The 23,670-nt window shown below is 43.9% G+C and overlaps 1 protein-coding gene across 2 annotated transcripts in view; it reads left to right on the forward strand.

The window, feature by feature from the left end:
• Positions 1-625: 625 nt before the first annotated feature.
• ARCN1 (archain 1 coat protein complex I subunit delta) overlaps positions 626-23,670 on the forward strand; it is a 41,211-nt gene continuing 18,166 nt past the window's right edge. The window contains exons 1-5 of one of the 2 annotated variants that reach the window (XM_085852260.1): positions 626-832; positions 1,799-2,077; positions 8,006-8,185; positions 8,332-8,549; positions 9,629-9,793. In XM_085852260.1, the coding sequence (XP_085708386.1) occupies positions 830-832; positions 1,799-2,077; positions 8,006-8,185; positions 8,332-8,549; positions 9,629-9,793 (845 nt within the window). In that variant the 5' untranslated portion in view covers positions 626-829. The remainder of the gene's footprint in view (positions 833-1,798; positions 2,078-8,005; positions 8,186-8,331; positions 8,550-9,628; positions 9,794-23,670) is intronic. The other variant, XM_085852265.1, reaches the window with a different exon arrangement.

Genomic DNA, 23,670 nt, shown 5'->3' on the forward strand with positions numbered 1-23,670 from the left:
CTCCACTCCACCCCACCCACTCCACCCCATCCCACTCCACTCCACCCCACTCCACTCCACCCCACTCCACTCCACCCACTCCACTCCAGCCCACCCACTCCACCCCACCCACTCCACCCCACTCCACTCCACCCCACTCCACTCCACCCACTCCACTCCAGCCCACCCACTCCACCCCACCCACTCCACCCCACTCCACCCCACCCCACTCCACCCCACCCCATCCCACCCCACCCCACTCCACCCCACCCCATCCCACCCCACCCCACTCCACCCCACCCCCTCCACACCCAAAGCGGCCACTATAACCATTGACACCACAGAGTGTGGTTTGAATACGTTTCTTCGTGTATGAAATGACACTCTCGTCAGCAGTTGTGGTTTATGTTGTAGGCGGAGCTTCTTCACCAATCTGGAAGGCGTGCTACTTGGAGTGGGCGGAGCCTCTTCAGCAATCTGGAAGGCGTGCTCCTTGGAGTGGGCGGAGCTTCTTCAGCAATCTGGAAGGCGTTGTACTTGGAGTGGGCGGAGCTTCTTCAGCAATCTGGAAGGCGTGCTCCTTGGAGTGGGCGGAGCTTCTTCAGCAATCTGGAAGGCGTGGTACTTAGAGTGGGCGGAGCTTCTTCAGCAATCAGGAAGGCGTGGTACTTGGAGTGGGCGGAGCTCTGGATTCGGCCGGCGTCGCCTGGCGAGCTGTGACGTGTCGGCCTCTCACTGCTGTTTACGTGGCTGCGCCATCTTGCATTGCTCGGACCTGCCGTCTGTTTGAATTGTCCTCAACGTCGCTTTACCTTTTCCCCTTGTCTGCACCGAGGCCAGCCGTTCAGCCATGGTGAGTGGATTCGACTTTCTGCTTCAGACGAGCGAAGTGAGACTGTGGTCGCGTCTCGACGTGGACTTTATCCTGAGGCCTCGGTGTCTGCTAGTTATGTGTGGGGGGTTTTGTGGCGAGCTGGCGCTTCGGGAAACTAGTCAAGAGGAGGCCGCGTTCCTCGGTCACGGCAACGAATGAGGAAACGTTTTACGTTTGTTTAAATGTCCTCGTTTTTTGTAAAAAAAAAAAAAACAACCGTTTTTGTTGTTTTATTTAAATATTTGAAATTCGTTGCCTCGGAAACGGATTTGCGAGTCGACGTGACGTGTTTGTGACGTGTTTGTGCCGTGACGTGTTTGTGACGTGCTGCCGTCGCCTTGTGCACTTCCCTGCATGTTGTTGCACCGGTTGCTGTTCCATTGTAATTCGTGTTCGACTTTGTTATTATATAATCCTCGTACGGCTCGTTTCGTGCCTTGGCACATGTCACTCGACCTTTAACCTCAATGACTAGCCTGGTGTTGGCTCAGTGGTTCAGGTGGTGGCTTGGGATCCTAGGGTCCTGAGTTCAAGCCCTGTCCGCCGATGAATTAATACCAGGTGGGGTTGACTCAGCCTGTCATCCTTCCGAGGTCGGCGAAATGAGTACCAGTTCCCAGTGTGTGTACTGGTAGAGGGGCACTGCATCAGCGACACAGTCGCGCTTCAAGAAATTATGGCTACCCCGGCAGTTAAGCTGCCATACGACCACCACCACCACCACCACCACCACCACCACCACCGAAATGACTACTTTGCTTGTAACCACGAGTCCTAAACAACCGCTTTCTTCCACTTAAGTAGTGTCACTACGTGGGTTGTGGTTGTGGTGGTGTGGGATGGGATGAGATGGTTTTGTGCTTTTGTTTTCTGGAAATGTACGAAATGGAAATGTTATTTCTAATTCTCTACCTCCAACTACCCGATCTGCACTCTTCTCTCAAGGTGCTGTTGGCAGCAGCGGTGTGTACACGGGCAGGACGCGCCATTGTGGCTCGGCAGTTCGTGGAGGTTCCCAGGGCTCGTGCCGAGGGTCTCCTCGCCGCCTTTCCAAGACTTCTCGGCTCTGGGCCGGGAGCTAGCACTCGCCAGCACACTTTCGTGGAGACGGACAGCGTCCGCTACGTCTATCAGCCGCTCGAGAAACTCTATGTAGTTTTACTCACAACAAAGAACTCGAACATTCTGGAAGACTTGGAGACGCTTCGTCTGTTCTCGCGTGTTGTAAGTTTACCTGCCGTTTTGTACTCGTCACCTTTGCTTCGATGGTAAACGGCCCATCTCGAGTCGAATTGATGTCTCTGTACTGCTTCAAAACGTCGTACGCATGTCACCGTGCTCCGCTCGTCGCATATAGTTGCTGCAATTCAAGCGTGATTTATTTATTTTATTTTGCTATAAAATTGTTTGTTTTGAGACTACAGGAAACGTCTCCAGGTGAGACTGCTGTAGCTACGGCTGTGAACACTCATGCAAAGCCTCAGCCATTTGGATTGGATTTCCACTTGTTTTGTCTCCGATTTGTGTTCATCTCGGTCGGTATAAAATGGCCCACGGCAGTCAACGGATATCGGCGTTTCCGAATAATATTACTCGTCACTCGGCTGCTCTCCTTCGGTGAATATCAAGCTCTGCATCAGTTTTACTAAATGACTGACGTAGGTTTTGACCTTAGCAACAGAGTTGGTGACGTACTAACGAACAAAGCGGTCTCCAAAAGGTACCATCGACCGGTTGCTTCATTACGTGCCACGTAAGACGTCAACGGCATCGTCACGTGCAAATATGCCTTCAAGTGACGGATTTTTCGTTGCCTGTCCTCACCATTTTACGAATGGTAAAGCTATCTGAGGGCTGGCAGAAAGGCCTGCACGTACGCACACTCGCCTCTAAGCTGTCTATCCTGGGTTTGAATCCCAACCGAGCTGTAAACTGATTCATCGATGTGTGTGCCACCCTCAGGTGAACGTTAAACAGGCATCCCATCTGCTGGTATTACTTGGTGGACATTAAACACCCCACAGTGCCCCTCGCGAAGAGTAGGCGAGCTGTCGCCGGCACCGTGGCCAAGTTCAAAATTCCTGGCATAACTATGCTGGGAAGGCATTGGCAAACCACCCAGCATAACTCTTGTTCGGGAAGCTGCTTCAATGACACCGACGCTCTGCGAAGGATATGGTACATCAGAGAGGGAGAGAAAGTTATCTGGATAGTCTTCCATTTCCATTCCATTTGATGTGAAAGCCTTGATTGAAACTGCTAGTTTTTGTGAAATTTGTGTGGCTGTTTGCGTGTAATCTGGACCTGCAGAATGGGGCCTATTCTGTTTCATTTTGTATGTATATTGAAAATACATTTTCGTACCATTACCAAGCGTCATCGAATGATTGAGGATGGAAGGTTAACATTGCATAATGATGAGTGATCGAAATTGTTGAGGAGGTGACCATTGTGTGTGCAGGCACAAACAAGGTTGACGAACGCAGAAAAGTTACCTCCGCTACCGAGGTGGACGGACCTTATGTTTTCACGTTTGTCGATGAGCCTGTGAGCAGGATATCTCAAAAAGTTATTGATGGTTTCGGACGAAATTTGGTGGATAGGTTGGGTGTGTGACTAGGACGATTTTGATTAGATTTTGGTGAATATCCAGATACGAGAATCTTTGTCCCCTGCCCTTCCAACAAGGTTGGAAACGGGGGACATTAAAATGAGCTCCGTCCGACCAACCGATTATCTGTCCATGTACAGTTGTGGCCAAAAAATATTGCCACCCTTGCACTTTTTACAAATAACTCACAATTTTCTCGAAAAATAAGTTGAAATTGACGAAAGTATTTGGTCTCCACATTTATTTATTTCACTGTTAATATTACAGAACTTTTGTTTTTTATTCAGAACTTAAAATATCCTTTTAAATCAGAAAAGAAAAATAAATTTCTTTGACAAAATTATTAACACCTGAGACTTGATATTTGGGAGCACAGCCTTTGGACAAAATAACTGCAGTCAAGCACTTCCTGCAGCCATGAATGAGCTTCCCACACCTCGCTACTGGTAGTTTGGTTCACTCTTGTGCAAACTGCGCCAGTTCTCCCAGATTTGAAGGGTGTCTTCTCCCCACTGTTTTCAGATCTCCCCACAGGTGTTCAATGGGATTTAGATCTGGACTCATTGCTGGCCACTTCAGAACAGTCCAGTATTTTGTCTTGAGCCATTCCTGGGTGCTTTTTGAAGTGTGTTTTGGGTCACTGTCCTGCTGCAAGACCCATGACCTTCGATGGAGATCCAGCTTTCTGACACTGGGTTGAACATTGTGCTCCAAAGTGCCTTGGTAATCTCCTGATTTCATTACGCCATGCACACATTCAAGGCACCCAGTGCCAGAGGCAGCACAGTAACCCCAAAACATCACTGAACCTCCTCCATGTTTGACTGTAGGGAAGGTGTTCTTTTCTTTGAAGGCTTCTGCTTCATTTTGTTTTCTATAAACATAGAGATGAAGTGCTTTACCAAAAAGCTCAAATTTGGTCTCATCTGTCCACAGGACATTCTCTCAGAAGGATTTTGGCTTGTTCAGATGTGTCTTGGCAAGCACCAATCAGGCTTTCTTTTCTCTCTCTCCTCTCTCCTCTCTCCTCTCTCCTCTCTCTCCTGTCTCCTCCTGGGTCTCCTACCATAGAACCCTCTTTCATTGAGTTGGCGACGGATGGTGTGAGTTGAAACTGTCGTACCTTGTGTCTGAAGGTGAGCTTGAATCTGTTTGGTAGTTGATTGAGGCGTTTTCTCCACCATTCGAACAATTATTCGCTGCAATCTTTCATCAAGTTCTCTATTGCAGCCACGTCCAGGGAGGTTGGCTACAGTGCCATGGGCCGTAAACTTCCTGATAACATTGTGTACGGTGGACACAGGAACATCAAGGTCTCTGGAGATGGGTTTGTAGCCTTGAGATTGTCCATGCTTGGCTCCAATCTTGTGTCTGACCTCAGACAATTCTCTGGTTTTCTTTCTTTTCTCCATGCTCATTGCGGTACACACAGTGACACAAAACAGCAGAATGACTGCTTTTGTCGATTCAAAGTCGTTGAATGAGTTTTTTTTTTACATTACAGGCACCTGCAACTCACCACAGGTGAGTTCAATTCCAAAGTAAAGGAGAATCACCTGCTTGAAATCCAATTATTTCAAACAACTTATAAAAGGTGCCAATAATATTGTCTGGGCTATTTTAGGATTTCTGTTTGGAATAATTTCAGATTTAGTAATTTCCTTTCAGCTTTTTTTTTCTTTTGTTCCACTGAGAACCAAAGAAATACATTTGTGGATACCAAAATATTTTTATATCAACAATCTAATCGAAGAAATGGTGCATTATTTGAAAAAAGTGCAAGGGTACCAATATTTTTGGCCACGACTACTTTTCTGTCCGCAATATTTCAAAAACTGTGAAACATTTAGCTTTCATATTGCAAATATCGATTCCTCATGACATTATCTCAACCTGATTAGATCATGGCTGTGATTGGCTGAATGATGTTGCCATGGCAACCATCTCAGTAACTTGGCTTGTGTACGAGATGTTTCAAAAACCGTTCAAGATTTAGCTTCCATATTGCACAGATCTATTCCTTATACCACGCAAAAGGCATGAAACCTAGAGTATCATTTCCTTGTTTCAAGTGATTCTTCATCATTGTGAGGTGGGGTGAAAAACTATATATATATATATATATATATATATATATATATATATATATATATATATATATATATATATATATATATATATATATATATATATATATATATATATATATATATATATATATATATATATATATATCACGATATTTGAAAAGTTGTGGAGGGATTCAGACGATAGGTGGTGGACAGGTTAGCTGTGTGAAAAGGATGCATTGATTCGATTTTGATGAAGATCTGGATTGGATATATATATATATATATATATATATATATATATATATATATATATATATATATATATATATATATATATATATATATATATATACATTTTATTTTACAAGTGATTCTTCACCAATGAGAGATGGGGCCAAAAAAAACGAAACATAGCATGATATTTCAAAAAGTGTGGGTGGGTTATGACAAAACTTGGTGGATGAATTGGGTAGGTGAGAAGAACAAGCGGATTATATTTTGGTTCAGATCCAGCCTTTCAGAGGGATCAAAAACTGTAAACTGTAAACTGTACTTGGTTGAAGGTATGTGCTTTACCGTGTGCGGTTCTCGTCTGTCATGTTGTAAGTGGCAAGCTTGTATGTGGGAGTGTTGCATTTTGCTGCTCGCTATCTGAAAGTATACTCAAAGCATGTGTACATCAATCTTCAATGTTTTGTGGCCATCTTCCTATTTTCCTATCTTTTTAATTTTTTTTTACACTCCAGTATGGTATCTCAAATTAATTTTTATGAAACATATCATCATCATCATCATCAGCAAGTGTTTTCTCCTGTAGATCTGGACAATATGCCAAATGTTTGGTGTACCTGTTTCAGCTACATTAGCATCTTTCATAGGTGCAACAGATGCTGATCTGTCGTTAGTTATTTAGCTCTTTCATCATTCTGAGATTAATGCAAGTATAACAGAAAACCACTTTTTGGTGTGTTTTCATATAATGACGATAGTAATGTTGAGCATCGCTGGTGCTGCCTCCACTTTTAATATGTGCACTGTTTGACGTTTGTGGCATCTATTTGTAAACCTGTGTAGCTGAAAAGCTTTTATTTTACTTTCTCAACAACTTGTGATGTTATCTTTGCAAAACTAATAATGCACTTATTTATTTAGACATGTGAAGCAAAGGATCAGTAGTGGGGAGGGAGGCAACTTTTGCAGATGTCTGCTCTAAAGAAGGAAGAAAAGCAAACTTGCACTTACTGCTTGGCCACGTGTGCTAGGATTTACAAAAGTATGGATACAATTAAGAAGGGGGTATACAAACTTGTGCTTACTGCCTGGCTACACGTGCTCAGAGTAACAAAAGTATACATACTATTAAGAAGCGAATTTACAAAGTTTTGAAACTTGCATACTTTGTGTGTCGATTGTATTTTTGAAATCCACATCGATAACGTAAGATGCATCTGATGCGGCCAGTCCTAAAACAATCTCTGCTATGGAAAGCATGATAATATCTGATTGTTGAATCAATGTGGCAGAACTTGCAAAACAGTTTGGCATTTCTTTTGGAAGCATCAAAACCATTATCCATGAACATCTTTGCACGTCAAAGGTTCCTGCTAGATTGGTGCCTCAAAACCTTCATGTGCACGATTGCCACCATCCAGTGGAATTCAAGAAAGAGTTGCTGGAGTTTTTCAATGCTGATTCAGCAAAGTTTTTGTCACATCTGTTTATTGGTGATGAGATGTGGGTTCACCATTGGGACCATGATGCCAACACTGAATCAATTCAGCAGAAGCACCAGGCATCTCCATCCCCAAAGAAGTTCTGCAGCAAGTCCTCAGCCAGAAAGATTTATGACCAGCATCTTATGGGTTTCAAAAGGGGTGCTGCTGATTGAAGACATAACCATACAAAATTTAAATCACTGGTCAGTATTATGCTGACTTTAGTGGCCTGTACGAGTGAAGTTATCCATAAAATCGCTGGAGGATGTTGAGGCTTCGTATTCCACTGGTGCAGGATAATTTGCCAGTTCATAAAGCCGGAATTTCACAGGCCATCTTTGCCATTGTGGGTTCGAACAGCTGAATAATCTACCTTATCGCCCAGATTTAGCGCCAGGTGATGATTATTTGTTCTGACATCTGAAGTCTGAGCTGCATAGTAAACAGTTTCAAGACAACGATGCCTTAAAGTTCACCGTTAACAATTAGAGCGGCCAGAAGATTTCTATCATTGCTAGTTCGAAGAACAAATGGGCCAGTGCTGAGTTGAAGAGATATTACAATGAGAATAAAGTTGAAAACTTGTTACTTTGTTTCTACATACCTGAGTTGCAAAACTTTTTGAACTACCCCTGTACGTCTACTTGCAATGGGCTAATACAACTGAAAAGTTTTTTTTACTATATTGAGTAAGGATCTACTATACTGTATTTTAATATTGTCACCATAAAGTGTTTATGATGTGCTTGTCAAGGTTCCAGAATATTGCAAGGTGCTGGAAGAAGGAGAGATTGCCGAGCGTTGCTTTGACCTCATCTTTGCGTTTGATGAGATTGTGGCTTTGGGTTACCGTGAGAGTGTGAGTCTGGCTCAGATTCGAACCTTCACCGACATGGACTCTCATGAGGAGAAAGTTTTTAAGGCTGTGCGAGAGGTAAGAAATGGTGGGTGATTGGAGTACAATTATCACTTTTCACAGGTCACTAGTTTGAGACTTTTTTTTGTAGTATCGTGAAGATAGTTTTGTCCACGATGACATCACTGTATTATGAAATTATTGTCCCGTACCTACCTTTACAGACACAAGAGCGGGAGGCTAAGGCCGAAATGCGGAAAAAAGCAAAGGAACTGCAACTGGCACGACGAGAGGCTGAGCGCCTTGGCAAAAAGCCTCCTGGCTACGGAAACTATGGAAGCAGCTTGGGCACAACCGGACAAGGCATAGCTTCCTCAGCACCAGCAATTCTCACAGACATGGCTGAGACAGAACGACCCAAGATGTTGTCTGCTTCATCACGGTGAGCATGGACAATAAAAATGGTTGATTTTGTGAAGGACGAAAATTATAATTTGTGATTTATGGGTTGATAAATGCTCAGCCAGTGATTTAATTTTTTTATTTTTCCCGTGATCGCAGTAAACAGACAGAATTCCCGGAATCGGTGACTTGAAACAAAAAACTCAGTCTGACACGGAAAAATACAACATCGTAAATTACAAAAAAAAATTCAAGATTCGGTCGATTTACAAATATAATATTCACGATATTGTATGATTTTGTAAGTGTGTTTCTCCAGACTTGATTCCCACAGTGTAATTTTGGAAAGTAGTAAAAATAAATTCAATGTTTTTCACATATATAACACGTTAGTTTCACAAATTTCCATTGAAATACTCGGGTATTTCCGTCAATTGTCGCCATTTCGGTCTAGGATACGCACTACATCTTCCGGACGGCCGTCATTGGCTGTCACAGGTACGTGGGGGAGGGGGGGACACCGGGACACCGGAGACGTGTTAGACGTGGTAGACACCGGGGACATTTCAAACTCGGTGCAATTGTATACAGTGCACGCGCTGTAAAAAAAAATCATTTTATTATTATTCTCCACGTTTGTGTCACCCTGATGGCAAAAACAAACACTATTCTTCTACCTTCTTTTTGGTCTTCCACCCTCTGCCTTCTCTTGCCTCTGTCCCTTTCAGGTCTCTGTAGGTAGGGCACACACAGTCTGCGAGTAACCCTCTTGTTAAACTCTCAAAATCCAGGCTCACTGTCACCTCCACTCATTTGTACCTCTTTTCTTTCTCATGCGGAATCAACTTCCCCAGTCTGTCTAGTACCAGTCTGTTAAGTACTAGCCCTCACCCACCCCTTGATCTTTCTTTCACGACTCCTCTGCTCTTGGTGTTTCCCCCTTTCCATTTTGTTCCCTTCCATTCTACTCTCGCTTTTCCATGAGACTCGATCACATATATAAATGAAGTAAAATAGTTTTTGTCGAAAAGGTAAATGCACTTTTTTCCAATACTAATGCAATTTGTTTATCTATATCTGCATTCTCATTTTTTACTTACCCACTTACTTTATTGACAGGTCCACTGGCCGTGCCATGAAACTGGGGAACCGAGGAAAGGAGGTGGATAGTTTCGTGGAGAAGCTGGTATCTGAGGGGGTCAGTGTGGCTGAGGAGAGTGGAAGGCGCAGAGGAGTCGGGGGTGAAACCATTGCACCAGTTGTCCCAGCCACTCACATGGACAGGCAAGTACACGATATGTAAGCCAGACTCTCTCTGCTTATGTTAATGATAAATCCTTTTTGTATCTGAGGTTCAATCACTCAAACTCTTGGGTCTCATTATCTGCCATGATCTCTCTTGGGCAAACCACGTGTCAAAGTTGGCCTCCGACTGGGCATCCTCTGTCGTGCAAAGTCCTTCCTTGGCACACCTGAACTCTTATCAACCTACAAGGCTATCAATCACAGCTTGATGGAGTACTGCTCTACCCTTTGGGCTGGCACCCCTGTCTCACATCTTGCTCAGCCTGATGCCGTGGGTACCAAGGTCTTTAAGATCATTGGAATCTCCCATGATGGAGCTGAGTTTATGTGCCAATCACTTTCCCATCGTAGACAGGTCGGTGGCCTCTGCTATCTTCCACCACCTCCTTTCTGGTCTTTGCACCATCTGCTCTTTCCGTGCTCCCTCTTCCCCCTCATCTCACCCCACTCCCCCTCCCCCCGGGGTTTCTGTAGGGCGCACGTGGTCCACCAGCAACACTCTTCTGATGAAACTCCCAAATTCCTGAATCGCTGCTCACCTCCACTCATTTGTTCCTCTTCTTTCCCACCTATGGAGCCAACATCCATCCATCCATCCATCCATCCATCCATCCAGACCATACTCTGTGCAGAGTGGTGCTGCTTAAGCAGTCTCCTTGGCTATTGGGCACAATCCTGGATGAGTCCACACACTGAGAGTTCATTCCTGAGAGTTTGCTTTTGTATACATCATGTTCACCCCTGCGTCCTCCCATACCCCTCATTCTTACCTGCATCCCTTGTTTGTCTATCTCTCCATGTAATTTGTGCTTTGGCCCCGGTGTTGGTATTTCCACCCCACCCTTCTTTCTGCGGCTGTTTTTGTTCTGTTGCATTCTTATCCATTTTGTGTTCTAGCTCTTCCCTGAGCCTCGACTTGTATCCAAAATAAAACCAAGTTGCAAACTTGACATAAAACATTTTTATACAGAAATCTAGGCTCATGGAGGAGCTCAGCAGGTTTACAGACTGATAGTTGATAAAAGGAAACATACACATTGCATTTGAGAGGATTTTCCATAGAAGCTGAAGAATCATTGATGATTATTGAAGACCAATTATAAGGTCTGTCCTAAAATTCTGCCTTGCGGTTCACCAGCCTCAAGAAGGAGTTCACAAGATACTGTATTTGCCATAAAGAGCAACTCCTTGTTTCTGCTCGCAGAGTAAATCGGATAACCATTTGAGTGACCCTCAAATATCATGTGCAGACTGACAGTTTGGAAAGTAAGGCTGGGTGCCACAGTATCGAAAGCTGGAAAGATGTCTCTGATCTCTTGTTTAACATTCAGTGCATACAACCATTGTTGAATGAGAATAAGCAACTTCCAAGGTGGAAGCCAAACTGACGATCAGAGATTGTATTGTGAGAGAAATTATAATGTCTGAAGTTTGCAGCAATGACTGATTCTCCATCACTTTTCTTATGGTGAGGAGATCGTCTTTAGTTGAATGCATCAGACTTGGAACCCTTCTTATAAAATGGGTAACATTGTCAACTTTCCAAGATGAAGGCAGGACACCATATAATGTAGCACAAGTAAAAAAAAAAGAAAAGGGAAAGGGTGTAGGGATGATGTGCCAAAAAGGGAGTAAACGAGGTAAGTCACGTGGTGTCTCAAGCGGCGCCCCTCTTCCCATAGACCAGTCCACTGCATGCAGTGAACAGTCTATGGTACGGCTGGGTTCATTGGGACGGGTCCCTCCTATAAGACATGTGGTACTTCCACAATGTCTCAGAAGAGGGTGCCCCCAAAGACATGGGTCCTACTCCTCTCCCTAGAATATCTCCACGTTGCTTGTGACTCACTGCGTGTGGCAGTGACAGAGACAGAGCCTCGTGTTTTCTGCTGCTGAGATCCATTTATGATTCTGCACACCCACTCGACGAAGCTCAGCAAATGCTGCTGCATATGCTTCATCATGCACGGCCGCAGATCCCACGAGCAATGAGGCTGATGATTTGTCTCGATTCCAGATGTATGAATTATCAACCGCTGATAGTATACCATCGATACGATTCCTGATGTGTAAATTCCATTTCACCACTACGACGACATTTGACAGTAAACTGCACAAATGGTCTTTGGTACATATTTTTTTCTTACATAGTAATTAATTGTAGACATGATTCAAAGTTATTTTCAACAGAAAATGCAGAGTAAATGCAGTTCACATGCGCCATGATAGGGTGGGGCCGTGACCTTCAATCCCTCTAGTCATCGGACTTTATACCATCATTTATTATTGATCAACCAATTACCCAACCTAGCAACGATTTATTAGCTGTGGCAATGAAGGCTGCTGCTCCTGATTGAGTCCTCGGGCTGATTATTACTCTTACTGTTACTGTGGTAGTGATATTGAATGGGGGAAACTGCAGTTGATACAGGGTCCTAAGGAGACATTAATAGATCAGTGCCTGTTGTTTTTATTTTGCAACTCTCTATCCTGGCCCATTATAGATACAAATTTTTATTTAAATCTTTTTTTTGGCGTTTGCTGGCAAAAAACGACCACCTGTTCTGTCTGGATTGAACATTGAGTCTCACTCTTTCTGTTGAGCCTGCCAAGAAAACGAGGTTTGACCACAAGGCAGATGATAACCAGTATGACGTGCAAGTACGGGACAGGAAATTCCAGAAAACCTGGTTAACTGAATTTTCTTGGCTGAGATATTAGGATGAGGCAGATACTATGTATTGTGATCCAGACACAACGCCAGAAAATGTGAAGAATCGGCTGAGTGATGGCAGCAACGATTTCTGAAAAGACTCCCTCTAAAGGCATGCCAGAAGCAAGGGTCATCTTTTATCCATGTCCAAGTAAATTGCTGTAGAACAGAAAAGATCAGGTACAGCCGATAGTACCAAAACTATGAATAGGCATGGGATTTTGACACTTCACAATCATCAAAGAAACTGGTTTGGAGCTCTGTTCACCACTGCGTGTGGGCTGGCTATGAACAATCCACCACATACAGATTTCCTTCTGCTATGCTCAAGTCAGACAAAAAATTGCCAAAAGACAACATATTGTTTCCCCCAAAAATCTTGGGGAAACCTGGAGAAATGAAAAGAGGCAGCAGAGTTTACTTCAAGTATCACCCAAACCAAGCTGATGGGGCTGATTGCTCTTCTGGCACCACAGTGATATAACAGGAAGTTGTGTATATACTTTTTGTGCACCATGGAAAACAAGTAACCACATTAGCAGCCATCATTCCACTCAATAATGGAACAGCTAATGGTGTCCTTGAAGGTATAAAATCACCCATTTCTGAAGTTGACTTGAAAGTAGCTCTCTGTGACATCAGATTTGGTGGGATGCAGTTTTTATGGAGCATCAGTTGTGATGGGGATTAAATGCAGAGTGGCCAAAAAGCTCAAAGACCATGTACCATGGGTCACAGCAGTGGGTGCATTGCTACAAATTTTAGCTTGAGATGCTTGATGCTGTGAAGTCTCGCTCTTTCTGTTGAGCCTGCCAAGGGACTCGCTTCAAAGATATGTGTGTTTGTATGTGCTCAAGGAAAACCATATGTACTTCAAAGATTAAAAAAAGGTATTAAGTGTCTTCACAACCTCTACCACTACTCCCCTAAGTGGAGGAAGGAGTTAACTGAAATAGCAGATGTCCTAGATCAGGATCTCATCCAGTATAGTGCTGTTAAAAATGGCGGCGGGTGGCAAGTAAAAGCCAAGCACTTAAGGCTGTATACAGAACCGTGCAGCAACAGTTGCCCATGCTGAAAATGTAGTAACAAGCAATAGAAATCCTGATGAATGTGGGAAATCGCAGCCATTTTAGGATTTCACCTCATCCAAATTCATCATATTTCTTCATCTCATGCTCGGCATTCTTGAAGTTGTATCATGGTCCCTGTGGTTTTCGTAATTTTGCTGCACAGAGTTAAAGGGCTATCTCATACTTACAATATTTATGTGTATGAGCAACTGACTTGAGTGGTCATGTGACACGGAATATTGCGTACGATTGGGTTATTCGGTCATGATTATTAATGATCTGGGGTCACGTAATTATATTGTGTAAGATAGTTGGTCATGTGACATGGAAGATGTTTTTGATTGGAATGCAAATTTTGCACAAAAGGGATTCAATGTTCATATATTTTAGGGGAGACGTACTGAATTACACAAACAGTATAACATTTAATAATATTTATTCATGTGTAAAAGAAATTCTATAACCAGAGACAATAGAAAATGATCATTCAGTTGAAAATGCTGTCTGATCAGTTTTTGTAAACTGTACTGAAAGATGGTTGGGGTGAAATTGAAAAGAGTAATCAGAATTTTTTTTTAATTTTCATGAAAGATGCTTCATGGTATAGGTATGAAAAAAAATAGAATAAGCTCGAGAAATGGTTGAGGACATGTTCAATACTGGGTTTAAAAAAAAAAAAAAATTTTACAACTAAAATGGCTGCCAGTCTATCAAGCGGCCATCTTTTTAGCAGATTGCAAAATAAATTCAGGTGCATGTATATGCCATCATGTACTGTACTTGTGCCAATTTTGAACAAAATTGGACCATGCATATACGAGAAATGGTTTGGGACACATTTAAGTAATAAAATGGCCACCAGTCGGCCATCTTGGATCTAATCTCAGTAAAAATAATGTGCATATGTAAGCCATCATTCATGATCTGTGTGCCAAGTTTGAACAAGATGGGTAAATGCATGTCTGAGAAATGGTTCAGGATGTGTTCAACATCGGGTTTGTACAACTAAAATGGCCACCAGGCTACCATCTTTGATCGAATCGCGAAACCAAATGATGTGCATATGTTCACCGTCATGTATTGTGACACTGAAGATAAATATCTTTGTCATCCCTCAAGTCACCTTGTATATATGTATATATAATAGCCTTATTCTGTTTGTCTTTCCGATGATTTTTCTCTTCAACAACTCAATTAGGGACTGTGCAAAACGTATTATAAAGGTCTTTGTCCAAGGAGTTCCGGTTGTATATTATTTTTTGCCATCATGAATGACCTTATGGTTTGTTTTTTTTGATTTGTAAATAACAAACAAAGAACTGAACGTGAGTTTAATTTTAATAGTTTTTTGAGGTGTTTAAGTTTAAAAATGCCAACCTGGCTGGTACTGCCCCTAAAAATTCCAGAAAAAATACATGGTCATTGCATCCTGTGTGACATCATTACGGGTACAATTGTCTCACCATACAAAAAATAATGGCTGCACAACTCACCTCGGACTCGTCAGAAAGTAAATTTGACGAATAATTTCTAATCAAGAATCCTCATGTTATGATGATCGTCAAAATCGTGATGCATGTAGGTGCTGCAGACTGTACATGTCTGAACCCGAGGTGGAAATTGGGGATGACATCGTTTATGAAATACCTGGCGTTCACAACAGTCGGGCAAACATCAACAAAATACTTGGCAATAACAACTGGGAAGTCATAAATCTTACAGCTCAAACATGGTAAATGTGGAGTTTAGTGGTATTTTGATGTAACACTTCTCTGTGATTTTTATAGTAATGAGAAATGTGCTCATTTGAAAGCAAAAGGGTATATAATTGTGACACCAGCAGCACAGCTTATTACCATACTGGATGGGACTCTCCTCACAATGTACGTGCACATGTAGTGAGTGAGTGATGTACAGTAGGTTAATTAACAATGATTTAACATAACTGTACAACCACCGGGGCAACAGTACACTACTTAACCTCAGTTTCTGGTGCTTTTCTGCCCTTTTCCTTCTTTTCCATTAAAATGATCTCTAATCTTCGTGGGGATAGCGTCAGGCTTTAAATCGCTTAATTTTTTTTTAATTATTATTTTAATTTTAGTAGATGACGCAATTACGGTGTTTCTATATATATTGTTGTGGTTACCAAATTCGCAAACCACCATTCAGGTCCCTTAGGTGAGGTATCTCGGTAAGTACATGTGTAGTTAGGCCCAAACCCGTTGTCTAGTGGGAATACATGTCATTTATGCGAGCTGCGACTCTTCAGGATAGCCGTTTTTCTTTTACTATCTTTATTTTGGACCAACCGCCATGATTACCATCACAACCACAACATCAACCACCGACCACAACCACCGCTTCACCACAACCGCCACGACCTTCACGTCACACCTCGCAACCGTAGCATCGCCACCGTTCTTGCCCCGCTGTGGGTACCGGTGTTGGACTCGTGCAGGGCGCACGTTGAACAGCGTGTACAAAATCACGGATTTTGTGCTTCAAAAACGGATCAAAAACGACACGCCCACTTTTTGCCGTCCAATCGGTGAGCGAGGGGCGATTTGGCCCCGCCTCCAGAACGATCGATATATGCAAATTTGTGGATCAAAAAGCCTTCACGCCCACTTTTTCTCGGGCCAATGGGGAGCGAGGTGAAAGGTCAAAGGGAGGGGGTCAAAGGCGAAGTTACGGGGGGATAAAAGGACGGTGTTCGTCAGTCAGCAAAAAAAAGAGAACGAGAACGAGAACGAGAACGAGAACGAAGAGGAGAACGAGAACGAGAAGGAGTCGGAACGGAGGGGACGAGTGTGGAAGTCTGGAGCCCGAAGCCTGCAGTGGCTGGAGAAGCTGAAGAGAGTCGGACGAGGGGGTGCTCGCGTCGGTGCCAGGAGCTGCACGCCCGAGGGAGGCCGGCAGCGCGACCTGGCCGAGGTGGAGACGCACACCAGGGATAATAAAGATCCTCTATACCCCGAGCATCAGCAACCCCCTCCTGTTTCCCCCCGCGCTGAGATAGTGCGACCAAGGGGGCCCCGTTCCCACCCCCTGCCAGGCACTGTCCGCGAGGCCCGCGGGTTGCGGGGCCATCGCCGCTCCGCGTCTCATCACCAGACGGGTAGGCCCGACCCGGTCTCGGCCTCAGGCCTGCCTCATTCTTGAGGGTATTTCTTTTCCTTGGTTTTGGGTATGTGTTGTCGGCGCCGTCTGTGAGGTAGAATTGTATAAGTGTTGCCGTGTGCTCGGTAGTCGGTATTAGCTCTGCACTGTGTTTTCACTTTTATATTTGCTTTTTGTGTAAATGGAATTGTGTTTTCTTTTTTTTGTGTGCTTTTGGTGGAATTGTATTTGTGTGCTTCCCGTGTGCCGCGAATAAATGTGCTTTATTGTTGAACTGTTCTCCCGCTTCGCTTCGTCTTTTTCCCCCATTGAACCCTCATCTTGCTTCACGTAAAGGGTTGGTAGTGGGCTGAGTACGCCCGATAATTAATCGAACCGTCGAGGTCGACGATAACACCGCTCGGTTATTCTGATAGTACGGAACGGGTCGCTTAAGTGGCCCGTGTCCGAAGTCGACCTGCGGCGAGGTGCGATCGCCCGGTCTACCCTCCGCGTGGGTACTTAGGTAGGTCGAATTCGGCGAGCAACCCTATCCCACGCGGGGGCTGATTGGCTCGATCGCGGTGAGACCGAAAGGTCCACCCGTGACTGGTTCCCGGCGTTAGTCCGAGAGGGTCACGACTGGATTGTCCGTCCGGTGGGCGACGTGCTGCGATTCGAGTTACGTGGCCGTCAGCACGCCGGCGGGCGCGAAATCCGCAACAATATATATATAAAGTGTATGTAGGCCACACGTAAACACAAATCTGGAAGCAAAAGTGTTCTGAAGAAGACTTGGTGGGTCACATGATAATGACGTTATCCCATCAGCAGTTTTTGGGGGCAGGATCAATCAAGCGTACAAGAACACCAAAAAACATAAAAATCTTCGTTTCAAGAGAGATGTTCAAGATAAAAAACGATGATTAAGTGTTAAGTGAAGCCATATTTATTTATTCATGAAACCAAACATGAATTTCTGATTCTGTTGAACTTTGACCACTTCTTTAGACTGAAGAATCGCAAGATTGTGAATTGAATGTTATTCCATCGTTATTTAATTTTAAGCTTGTTCTTAAGGAATGGAAACAGGAATGTTAAGGATGAGAATAAAAGGAGACGAGATTGTGAATTAAACATTGTTCAGTCGTTATTTACGAAAGGGGGGAAGGGAGGTTGCGAACTTGGGGGTTGGCAGAGGGGGTTGCTGACTTGAAGAAGAAAGTTGGTGGGAAGGACAGTTGGAGGTGGGGTTGGAAGGGGTGGAGAGGTTGAGTATTTGAAATCACATTTTACATGATGTGGGTCCTTTTACATAGAATAGGTATGCCATATCCCTTTGTGTCGTAAGAGGCGTAAGAGAAATCACATTTTACATGATGTGGGTCCCTACTAATGTACAAAATATTTGACGAAAAACTAGTTTTTATTGGCCTTCAGCTTTATCTTTCTATTTTAAGAGTCTGTTCAGATTCCCCCATCTGTTCAGTCCCATTATTCCCTCCAGGGCTTCAAGACATCTGTTCATCACCACCGCAGAAGTTCACCACCCCATCCATACTTATGATCTCTTCTACCCTGAATGACCCCATTCCCACGTACTCCCCTTTTCTAGTTTATTGTGATTTCTCCCCTCTCTCCCACCTCTTTTCGTTTGTTAGTTGTCATTTGGTTTGTTCCTTTTCTATTTCATCCCCATCTGCCCCTTCCTCTTCTTGCTCTATTTCATTCAGCTTACGTGCAGCTTGTTCACTGTCATGTCCCCCCCCCTCCCCTTGATCTCATTCTCACTGGCACGTCTGCTCTGGTGTTTCTCCCTTTCCATTTTGTTCCCTTCCATTTTGCTTTAGCTCTTCCACGAGTCTCGACCATGTATACGAATAAATAATTATATTAGGAAGCTTGTCGAGCACGAGAGGCTAACTGAAAAAGCCGAACAAGTTCCAAACAGCAAGTAAATGAAAACGTATGGGATACTTGAGAACAACAATAATGTAATGTTTAATTGTTGAAAAGAAGAAGAAAAGTTACCACCAGGGACATAAAATAATCCGGCTGGTAGATTTGTCTTTCAAAGCGCCAAGTAGGACTCGTCTTCATGCTGAGAAACTAAAAACGGAGCTCCAATTTGTTCATTTTATGGTTTTCTTGATATTAAAAAGGTATCTTTCTCATCTCGAGGGGAGGTTTTAATAAGACCTTGCATAAATGATGAAAAGGGTGTCCCACATAAGAATGAATGATTTGTAATTCAATTAACTTTTTTATTCCAATCATACTGAAAAACGACCATTCTCTGTGGGTATGTATGTACTGTATGTCTAAACCTTGTCGAGTGCAATTGAAAACGGCTTGGCCGTTCCCCGTCAAATTTGGCAAACCCAGAGTTGTTAGGGGAGACTAATTGCTATTTTCACCGACACACAGGGAATGGTGCTTTGTGGTTTAATCACTTACCCCTATCGGAGGGAGCGGATATTACCAGCTTCAATAAAACATTGGATTTAAACGACACACCAGCGCACCTGATTCTGCTTGTTTTTCATTCTTGTTTCGCTCTTTCCAGAGTTGGCTAATGAAATTGTGACTGCTCACAATCCAAAGCGGTGTTTTCCAGCATAGTTTGAAGAAACCCACTTGGGAGTGGTAGTTCAGCACTGTTTCAAGCAGGAATATAAAAGAAATGAGCCTGCACCAACCACAAACAATTTGCAAAATTTATCATGGTGCCATTGATTATGGCTTGCCATTTAAACTGTGCAAGCCTCAGACCAAAACACTTGCAAAAGTCAGTGGAGTGTTTGTAACATCTCCTAAAAGGAAAGTACGGTGTGCATCTATGCAGCTCAACACATCAAAGACCATGGTTCACAGGATTTTGAAAGGAGGAGATTGGGACCATACTCTGTGCAGAGCGTTGGTGCTGCTTAAGCAGTCCCCTTGGCTCTTGGGCACAATCCTGGACGGGTCGCCACTCCGACACAGTATACCAGCACGCTGGCACTCATTTTGCCAACCTCTGAAGGATTACAGGTCAAGGTAATCCCACCTGGTATTAATTCAACAGCTGAGCTGGATTTGAACTCGGGACCCTAGGATCCAAAGCCTACCACCCTAACCATTAAGTCAACACCAGGCATGTGTGTGTATGAATGAATGAATGAAGCTTTCAACACATCTATAGCTGTGGCAGACATGGTACGCCAGATTGAGAAACTTACTCAACTTGTATAAGACATGTGTAAAGGAGAGACTTGTCAGCCAAACAATTCCCATTGCAGATCCTGTCAAGTGGAACAACCTCCATCTCTTCAGATGGCCTCCAGTCAGAGAGAAGTCAAGCAAACAGCAACAGCTGTCATCCCTGAAGAATAACTGCTCACTCTTCTCTAGAGTGTACATTGCCTCCCAGATAAGCAATGGTGATCTGGACAAGTTCTTCTAACATGAAAATCAGGCCTGTCCACCAGCACTGTCACAGATTGGTGTCCTGAGAACTGGGACGATGTCTGACTTGTGCTGCTTGCAAGACCTTACTCCTGCAAAAGAGAATGTCTCCACTCCACAGTTCAGGTCACCATCCTTGATGGCGCTGCCATCAACATCCTGCGACCTGGGACTGCAAAGACATTTCAGGGTTATGCCACTGATGTTTTCGTGCCATACATCACAACACAGCTTCAGCATGTAACCAGATTAGACATCATCTAGGATGTGTACATGCCTGAAAGCTTGAAGGCTGACACTCTCAGCAAGAGAGGTAAGGGGGTTATGAGACGTGTCGATCCATCGAGTGCAATTCCTGGAAATTTCCAGGTGTTTCTCCACATTGATTACAACAAGACTGAGTTGTTTTCCTTCCTGGCACCGAATGCAGCAGGCATCAACACCGCCAAACAGATTATCACCACATCCCATACTGATGTGCTTTGCACAAATCGCCAAGATGTCTCCATGCACCCATGAAGAGGCCGACACTCGCATCCAACTCCACCTCGAGGATGCTGTGTGGCAAGGGCACAACAAAATGTCAATATGCACAGTTGACACAGATGTTTGTAGTTCTGGCCATAACATCAGCCCAGCGCCTCGACATATCTGAACTGTGGGTTGCATTTGGTGCTGGGAAGAGCTTTCGGTTCCTTGCCGCTCATGAGATAGCTCGACCACTGGGTCCTGATCGGTGTGTCGCCTTGCCGATGTCCCACACCTTCACTGGGTATGACACGATGTCCTGTTTTAGAGGCAAGAGGACTACATGGGCCACCTGGAACACATATGGCAATGTCACCCCAGCATTCTGTGCCTTGGTTGCTAGGCTAAGCCCACAATCCATGGAAAAATGGCTGGGGCCACTGGAGCGATTTGTGCTCCTGCTATATGATCACACCAGTAGCCAGGAGTGTGTCAACAAAGCAAGGAAACAGCTGTTCACTCAAAAAGGCAGAGCAATCGATTGTCTGCCTCCGACAGGCTGCACTCATCCAGCACATCAAGAGGGCTGCCTACCAGGCTGGTCAATGCTGGGCCCAGATGATGATCGTGGCTCCAGACCTTCCATCTGAAAGTGAACGGGGGTCGAACAAGAAGGTCAAGGGAGGCTGAGAAGTATGCTGGATAACCTTACCAGAAGCCACGCAAGCTTGTCGGGAACTCGTACATTGTGGTTCCAAGAAGGGCTGCACAGGACACTGCATGTGCCGGACGGCTGCTCTGCAGTGTACTACTCTTCGTCTCTGCGGTGGACTTTGCACTAACTGACTGATAGGACAACGGTCACAAGACTTATGAGACATGGATTGGACACATTGAGCTGTAAACTGAAGCATAACAAGTCCCTTTAATTAATGTGTGCTCATTCGTAGCTAGAAAGGCATTGCTCCAGTGAAGTTGTCCCCACTTAAAATATAAGTAGTTTTGTGACCCCACAATAATGAAATTTGGCATTATCTACCATTGTAGAGTTACATAAACCACTGATATGAGGTAGATAATACAAATAAATCACCCTACAATGGACTTGATGAACTATCACAGCTGATGGTGGCCATATTGGAAAATGGCCACTACTTTTGTCACAGGGCAAATCTGTGATGGCCCTACAGTCAAAAATTTTTCCTGAAGGTATATTCGAACAGTGTGCCAAATTTCATGCTTCTATCATCAAAGGCACAATTTATTTACATATCTGAAGTACTAATTGACTGCATAGAGAGAATTTGTCCAATAAATTGCTGGATACATTGAATAACTTGTACTTCACACATGAAGCTTTCACATCACTTCATGGCATACAAATACATGTTAAACCTTGTTAATTCGTGATTATTTTTTGTGTGAGTTCTTTGATAAAAGAATGGTTCAATCTCATGTGGGGCACATTGTACATGGGTGTGTTGAAAAGTAATGCCTTCTTTTTCTCCAAAACGGGTAAAGCTATTCAAATGAAACAAAGAGGATATGAACATCAATCTTTATTCTACCATGGTGCATGTTTATTTCTCAACATACTCACCACTGTCGTCCACACATTTCCGCCAAGGTTAAAGTAGATCTGTGATGTGATCACGACAGAACTGTGCATCATGCTGAATTATCCAGCGCTTCACAGCAGCCTTGACATCATCCTCGGAAGAAAAATGTTTTCCACAAAGGTGTTCGTTAAGTTTGGGGAAGAAATGAAAATCTGACGGAGCCAAATCTGGGCTGGTGATCCTTTGTGGTGGTACTCAGTTGACCATCTCTTACTCTCAGCATCGTAATGGTGTACGTAACTCTCATCTCCAGTCAGTAATCCCAACTCTCATCTTCGGTGCTTTATGCTTCACTCTACTGATGTGGTTGTGCTGCCCTTTGCCATCTTCACTAACTTAGCGCTGAGACATCGAGCGTCAGAATCACGGAACTTTGCAGCCATTGGTGGGAAGAACTAATGTGTGGACTGCACTTTTTTTCATTCAAATGTCTTTACCTGTTTTGGAGAAAGAGATTAGGAGGCATTACTTTTCAACAACTCCTTGTACTTAAGCTGTGCATTTAATGATTTCCCCACCGACGATAGACTGTTTTATTGGTGCTTTGCAGGCAGGGCATTGCATCACATGTTGGATTGGGTGTCCCATCTATTGACGTAAGTTGGTATACATTAAAGATCCCATGCTGTCGTTTGTGAAGTGGAGGTGAGTTATCGCCAGTATCTTGACTAAAATTCTAAATTCCTCCTCTGACTGCTGGAAAGGCATTGTCAGACCACTCAGCGTTATTCTTGCCATGAGATTGTTTTGGCCAACACTGTCTATAAAGTGTGATGAACTGATCAACCGATTAGGTGTGTGTGCATGCTTGCTCTACTACTTTAACAGCCACAATTATTTTTCCCTTATTGTGAGGTTGGCCGGGGAAAGTTTTTGGCTCGTCTTTCACGAACCGGATGACCAGAACTAGTGTTTGACTGGTGCTGATTTGGGTATGAATTTGGAATTTCTTTAACATGCCTTCGCCAACCTGCCTACTCTTCGTGAAACACCTCTTAAACTTCAACCAGCTAATGCTAACAGGATTTCCAGCTTAAAATTCATCCGAGTGATGGCAGACTCATAAGCCTGGTGTTGGCTTAGTGGTTAGGGTGGCTGGCTTGGGATCCAAGGGTCCTGAGTTCGAGCCCCATTTCCACTGAATTAACACCAGGGGGTTGACTCAGCCTGTCATCCTTCCGAGGTCAGCGAAATGAGTACCAGTGTCCTGGTCCCGATGTATGCCCTGGCTAGAATAGGTGTGCCATATCCCTTTGTGTCGTAAGAGGCGACCAGGGTTGGCGTCAGGAAGGGCATCCAGGCATAAAACATTGCCTCGAGAAGGGAACCATGATTGCATGGAGCCCGCAAAAAGCTAGCCCCTGCTCGGCAGGGAAAAATGGCTGTAAAAAGGCTGTTTTTTTTTTTTGTTGTTGTTTTTTTGATGGCATACTC

The sequence above is a fragment of the Eptatretus burgeri genome, chromosome 2 (assembly GCF_056783735.1).
Source record: "Eptatretus burgeri isolate ZD-2024b chromosome 2, Ebu_testis_v1, whole genome shotgun sequence".
NCBI lineage: Eukaryota > Metazoa > Chordata > Myxini > Myxiniformes > Myxinidae > Eptatretus > Eptatretus burgeri.